Source organism: Echinops telfairi, unplaced genomic scaffold (assembly GCF_000313985.2).
Source record: "Echinops telfairi isolate 266 unplaced genomic scaffold, ASM31398v2 ScPeMD7_1713;HRSCAF=2227, whole genome shotgun sequence".
Taxonomy (NCBI): Eukaryota; Metazoa; Chordata; class Mammalia; order Afrosoricida; family Tenrecidae; genus Echinops; species Echinops telfairi.
Genome location: NW_022105611.1, coordinates 18545191 through 18552370, shown reverse-complemented (window position 1 = coordinate 18552370; position 7180 = coordinate 18545191). Strand labels below are relative to the sequence as shown.

Here is a 7180-nt window from a genome sequence, read left to right as displayed (position 1 = left end):
GCATCACCTTGTGGTCACTGATCCCCTCTGAGTTGTTGTGGGCTATATTGGTGCTTCAACAAGTCCCTGATTCTGGGCGCACCCTCTATCAACCACCATCATCACCATCCTCACTATCACCTCCTTCTTAATCATGCCATCCCATCATCCATCCCCACCTGCACCATCAACATCACCCCCACCATTGCTGCTATCACTGTTATTAAGAAACCACCATCACCGTCCCCATCAAGAACACCACTAATGGCCCCATTACTAACAAGAGAGACAGCGGTGGCTTTTCCGCAGTTAGTTTCTCCTTAATCTTCACCCATGAGGACCGACCAGATGTTGAACACACAGCCGCCCAGTTAGATGACTGCATTCCCCGGGCTCCTGGACGCCAGTTTAGTATGGCCATTGGAGTGAGCATGTGGAGTGGAATTTTAGAAGGTGTTCTTACAGAGGGGCACCCTTACGTATCTCCTTCCTTCATCTGCTGCACGATATGAGGGCGGGTGCCCAGCAGCCATTTGGGACCACGAGGAGAAGACTGTGCCCCAGGAAAGGGAGCGTGTGAGGTCTGGAGGAGGGCGGGACCCTCCTGACGGTGGAGAGACCATTCAGATGCCGGACTGCTATGACAGCCAAACGCACGACTTCCCTTTGGATCTCACACAGGAAGGACCCTGTGGTTTGGGGCAGTCGATGCAGGCAGGTTGGCCTGCGTTTCTTTGCAGTGAGTAGACCAAGTCAGTGCTCTGCCTGTGAGAGAAAGAGAGAGAGGGAGAGTGTAAGCTACCAGGATAGGAGAATGAGCCCCACCCTTGGGAAGTCTCTCTTCGGGTGCAAAACACAGCAAGGATCGAGGTTCAGCACCGTGGACAGATCCGGGGGCATGGTGGTGAATGGAGCGGCGGCGGGAAGAGGTGAGGGCGGTTCACAGTGGTCGTCGCGGTGGGGATGGTTCTTTACTTTGACATAGACAGGCCCATGCACCCCCCTCTCCCTGCCAGGCACTGCTAGGATCTCTCTTCGTTATCAAGATACTTTCACCAAGTCCATCTCCACCCCCCGGGACCGGAGGAAGCAGGCCAGCGCAGGAAGGTTTCCTAGAGCAAAAGGAAGCGTGGACCAAGGCGGACTGTGCGACAGAATGGACAGAATACAGGAGAACGAGGGGCCCCTGGGTGCCGGGGAGAGCTCAGTGTTGGAGGAGGGTCAGTGGATTAAAGAAGAGTGTTGACTAGCTGGGAGTTAGACACGGTGAGTTGTGGGGGCCCATCTGGTCTTTGCAGTCTGCATCAAAGGCTCCCATTTCTGGACCCAAGACTCTGTGATGCTGTCATGACAGCAATGTCCGGGGTCTCCGACTCGAGTCTAAGGTTCTGCATCAGTTAGTGGCTGCTGTGTAACAAATCACCCCACAGACTCGGTTGCCTGAGACTACCGCCGTTTCACTTGCTCACCATTGGGCTGTGGTCCATGAAGCAGCTCTGCTGGTCTCCCCAAGGATCACCCAGCCGCTGGAAGACCATCTGGGGTCTGGTTGGTCTGCAAAACTCCCACCGTGATCATGCCTGCCTAGTCTCATCATTTAGGTCTCTACACATGCCCATCTTGGGGTAGGAAGAAGGGGAGCCCTGTGGCATTAGTACGTGCTAAGTCCCCATTTGCACCAAATTGGCTGATGTCTCAAGTGGGTCCAGCCAGAGTCCGTGTGGGAAGAGACAGCATCGGAGTGTGGATACCGATTGGGTAGGATTGATGGAGGCCATTCGTCGAACAATCCACCACAGGCCCTAAGTGTTTCTCAGACAGGAGCACCTTAGGAATCTATGTTCTGCTTCAAGAGACTGTGGGTCTCTCCTGAGTCTGTGGTTCTTAGAACTAAGTGGCTTGATTCAAGAGTCTACAACCTAGCCGTGAAGGGCATCGCTGAAGCGAAGCCTGTGTACCCAAGAAGCCGCTAAGGGAGTTAGACACCCCAGACTGGAGCAGGCATCCACCTGCCTCTCCCCACCCCTCACCCTCAGACTTCCGGTCAGGAGGGGAAAGTGGTGCGAGCACTGAGCCTAGGTTATAGCCCCTGTCTCATCACTAATCCACAGGAACCCCCAGCACTGTGCTTTACGTCTCAATGTTCTCACGCAGCCAACTGAGATCCCAACCCCAGACTGTCAGCTGACCCTCCACAGTGCTGGGATGGAGAGGGGCGGTCTGGGGTGCTAGACCCATTGGCTTTCACTGCCAGAGCCTGGGGTCTTGCTCCCATCCCCTCCAACTGCTCACCACTGGAGAGACCTGAGTTTAAGAACAAGATCCTAACAGATATTTGGTCTTGTCCTGGACCCACGCTGCACAGAAATAATGAAAAGGCCCACTTCCTACTCCTTCTCTCTCCCTCCCTCTCCTCCCACCCAAAGCGACGAGGCTTACACTGGCATCCTAGAGCCAGACCCTGCCTGGCTTTGAGACTGGCCTGCTCCTTAGCATCCCCTCAGGATCATGGAAAGAAACAGCTCCATCGGGGCAGAAGCCCCGAGCCAGAGCAATGAGTCATAGCACTTCCCAGCTCGGGGAATCAGATGCAGCGCACCGGCTGAACCACCTGGCTGTCCGGCCAGCAAATAGCAGCACAGAGAGGGACTGGGACCTGCTGACAGTCACACAGCCAGCAGCTGGTCAAAAGCAGAGTCAGGGGAGCCCCTCCCAGCTTCTGAACATGAGGCCCCAGCTTTGAACCGTGGCTGACAATGCCTGCTGCCACCAGGGGCAGTGAGGAGGGGCCGCCGGTCTTTTGCTCTCCCTCTGGCTGAGCATGAGTCTGGGTTGAGGTGAGGGCCGAGCTGAAGGCTTCCAGAGGGCTTGTCAAGCTCATTTATTCTAGTCTCCCCCACCCCCACCCCACCAGGCCCGGCCACGGAGTGGAGGAGGAGAGTATTAAATATCGGAGAGTTATTTAAAAGCCAGTTGCCCGCCCCTCTGAAGCTGAGCGCAGGCTCTGCTGACTCAACGGAGAAAATGAATCTTGAGCCTATGGATTTTCCTGTGCCTTACGGGGGTGGGGGTGGGGGTGGGGGACAAACAGGAACAACCAGGCCCGTGGCAAACTTTCCCCTCCCTGAGGTGGAGAAGCTACGTCAGAGGAGAGAGCCTGGGGCCTCCCCCACCGTCTACTGATGGACTGATGGACCTTCATCCTCACAGGATACCCAGCTGCTCCTCCTTCACCCGCCCCCCCCCACAAAGGGGGAGCAGGGTAGGCACGAGGGTGGGTGGCAGGAGGAGGGAAGGAGCCAGACTCGCAGGAGTACACTGCAAGGCCCCCCTGAGCACCTGCTGCCACTGCCTACTTGGGTAAATGAAAGACGGTCTTAGAAGGGGCAAGTGCAAGGTCATAGATTGAGAAGGGGTGGAGGGGTCTAAACTAGGCAAAGTACAGATTGCCCTGCCTCGCCCCATCCCTCAAAACAAGGGACCCAGGGCTCACAGGCCCCCCAGATCACCCCAGCCACCCGCACCCTTATTGTTCAGGTCCCGGAAGGCAGACACCTCTGAGGGGAGGCTAGGGGCGGGGGGGCAGGATATCTGCTGGTGACCCCAGGAATGTCACCAAACTTCTCTGGGAACCCTAGCAGCTCAGGAGGGCCTGGATGGGGACGGGGTCTTGGTGGGGAAGGATCTAGAAGCTCAGGGAGGGGACTGAGCCTTGGCAGGGCAGTGAGGGGCTCTGGGGCGCACGTTGGGGTGGGAATAACTTCAGAAATTGGGGTCCAGTGTGGCTGACATGGGGGCAATTCTCCTCTGAATGTGGGGCAGTCCCCCTGTTTAGGTGTGTGTGGAGGGTTGGGGAATATCTCCAAGAGTCTGCTTGCTCCAAGTCCTTCGGAAACCCTGAGGGCTTGGGCTCCTTGCCCACAGGCTCCCCTGGGACCTGACCCAGCCACTCTTGGAAGAGAAGGAGCTGAGGCGGGGAGGGCTGCAGGGCAGGCAGGAGGGGAACCTGGAAACCTGAGCTCCTGTCAGGCTCGGGTCTCAGTCACCTGTGCCACCTTGGGGGAAGCGCTCCACCTTCTGGGTGGATGTCTCCTGGTGTGGAGACCCAGGACCCTCACAGAGATGGGAAGGTGGAAGTAAGAGTTTTTAAAATCATGATTGCAGCCAAGAAAGGGTCCCTGGTACCTTCTCAATGCTACCCGCTGAGCTGTGTGCTGACAACACAGAGTCTGATGGGGCCTGTGGGCAGCCAGGGGGTGCAGGGGAGCCCAGGCCCTCTCCTTGTCCAGAAGTGGAGACGTTCAATGGGAGGAGGAAGCTGGGTGGGCTGCTGGGAGGTGGCGGAGAAGCTCAAGCTGACCTGAGAGATGGTGGGCTGGACTGGAGAAAGACTGTCCAAGGACAAAGTGCCCCCAGGGAGGGCAAGGGACCAAGCCAGATGTTTCCACGAGTGCAACAGAGAATAAACACAGCCCCACTCGCAAGTGGACATAGGTTTATCCAACACCTACTGCTCAGTGCACACCCACATCCCAGACGGGCAGGGCTGGTCCTGCAAAGGGCGGAGAGCCCCAAAGGAGCCCCTGGTGTGGATCTGGGGGAACTTGCACAGAGGAGGGCAGGCTGGGGAGAAACCACACGCAGAGGCAAGTAAACAAGAGACTTGTTTCCTTAATAGCCACCGCACCTTGGGCTGTGGTCCACACGGTTGGTAGTTCGAGACCAGCAGCAGTTTGGCAGGAGAAAGACTAGGCTTTCCACTCCCGTCAACAGTTACAGTCTTGGAAACCCCCGGGTGGGGTTGGGGGGGGGTGACTCTCTGCGAGTCAGCATGGACTTGATGGCAGTGAGTTGGGAGCTTGGGTGGTGACCACTGGGAGGATGGCACAGTGTTCCGTTCTGTTGCACATGGGCTCACTGTGAGTGCAAGGCTCAACCTGACCACACCGTGGAGCTGTGCTCTGTTGGGGAGGAAGGAGACAAGCAGGGCGAAACGGCACAGAGCTAAGGCATTGCAGAAAGGGAAGGGCTTTGTGTGAGCACGTGGCGGGCCAGAGGTGGGGCTCCCACAGAAGTGACAGGGTTTTTCTTGTTTTCAAAACACGAGAGGGCCACAGAATAAGAACGTGGAGACCTACTCACTGCACAGAGGGCTCCATCCCCCATCGACCGAAAGGCACAGAGTCCTAAAAGCCATCCTTCTCTGGCCCCAGCTTCCTAGGTCAGGATGAGATCCCCCTCATGGCACTGGCCCTCTCAGAAGCAGCCCACCAGCTGGACAGATCCTAGGGCTAGGATCCTAGGACCAACCACTGGCTTCAGGTCAAGTTCCTGGCTCGCTGACCTCAAGCCCCTCAATTGTGAATGGGTTGTCAAGTGTCAGCCAATCAGCTCTGACTCATAGAGACCTAACGTACAACAGAATGAAACACTGCCCAGTCCTGCACCGCCTCACAACTATGATGTTTGAGCCTACTGTTTCAGCCACTGGGCCAATCCATTCCATTTGTTTTTCTTTTTTCCATTGGCCATCTCCTTATCAAGCATGATGTCCTTCAGCTGAACCCCTTAGGGCCAATATTGAGAGTAGCAATACCAGGAGGGGAAGGGGAAGGTGGGGGGAGAAAGGGGGAACCGATCCCAATGATCTACCTATAACCCCCTCCTGGGGGACGGACAACAGAAAAGTGGGTCAGGCACACCTGAGTCCTCAAAGTGACACCTTCATTTTGTAACACACTTGAAAGAGGTCTTTCTCAGCAGGTCTGCCCAATGCCTGACTTGATTTCTTGTCAGCTCTTTTTACGTTTGCTGGCTGTGGATCCACGTAAAATGAACACGTAGACAACTTCAGCATTTTTTATCTTTATCCTAATGCTTTTTTATTGGTCCAGTCATGAGGACTTTTGTTTTGTGATGATTTAATCCATACGGAAGGCTGTAGATTTGCTTTTTACCTTCATCAGCATGTGCTTCAAGTCCTCTTCCCTTCCAGCAAGCAAGATGGTGACCTCTACCTATCCCAGGTTGCTAACGAGCCTTCCTCCAACCCAAGTGCTGTGGTCTTCATCACACAGTCCAGCCTCTAGGATTATTTGCTCAGCATACCGATTGAACAATGGTATAAGGATACAACCGTGACGGACCTCTTGCCTTTATTTTAAAGCGTGCAATAGTCCCTTGTGCTATTCAAACAACTGTCTCTTGGTCCCCGTATAGGTTCCACAAGAGTGCAGTGCAATGCTCTGGGATCTCCATTGTCCCCTTGCTCTCCATGATTGGCTATGATCCACACAGTCGGATGTCTTTGCAGAATCAATAAAACACAGGAGCGTGCGGCACAACCATGGCCTTTTCTCAAGTGCCTGCTGACTCTCGGTTCTTTCTGGGTCTCTTTTCCCCAAATGAGGGGCCCACTAACCCCTATTCAGGGAGACTACCATCCAATCAGGGGCAGCCAAAGTGGGAGTCTGGGGCAGGGCCTCTGGACTTGGTAGCTGTTTTTTAAGGGCTGGAGGCAGGAGTTCCATGCTGTGGATGAGGGATGAAGAGGCCTCCCATCCATCCATTTATTCACCTATAAATGTTTCTCCACAGACAAAGGGCATGGTGGAGGGCAGGAGGGAGTGGATGCAGTGTTGGCTAATGTCTGGATACACATGCTGGTCCCTCTGAAAATGTCCCCAGGAGCCTACATAGACCCAGAAGGGTGCATGTTCAAGTATTTACGTGCATGTGAGTCTATGGACACTTACCAAAATACATCGCACCTGTGTTCATATGTGCACATGTATGACTGGACCCATTTGTACTTGCATGAGGCATGCTGGAGCCTGCCTGGAACCACACACAAACTCATGCAAGCCAACCCATGCACATGAACATGTATATATATGCATGTGCATGTATGTACGTGTGCATGTATCTGTGATTGCCTGTGTGTGGGAACACCTGGATCTGTCAAGCTGGCCTTGCATGTGCATGTGTATGCAAATGTCCCACTTTGTGTGCACACGCTACTGTCCCTGTTGGCCAATAGCTGGAAGATTGTAATGGGGATAAGGGAGAGGGGAAGGACGAGGACCCCCTGGCATCCATAGCCAACAGCTATCGGTCCTTGCCTGAGACCCAGGCCAGCGCAGGGTCTGCCTCTTCTCCTTAAGTGGTATTGATTCCTTGGTGTAGCAGTTAAATATAACCT

At 54.8% G+C, this 7180-nt stretch overlaps 1 protein-coding gene across 1 annotated transcript in view; it reads left to right on the top strand.

The window, feature by feature from the left end:
• Positions 1-877: 877 nt before the first annotated feature.
• The window catches only part of TPBGL (trophoblast glycoprotein like), an 8911-nt gene continuing 2608 nt past the window's right edge, over positions 878-7180 (top strand). Inside the window, exons 1-2 of the mRNA XM_004708931.1 lie at positions 878-908; positions 996-1086. Coding sequence (XP_004708988.1) covers positions 878-908; positions 996-1086 — 122 coding nt within the window. The remainder of the gene's footprint in view (positions 909-995; positions 1087-7180) is intronic.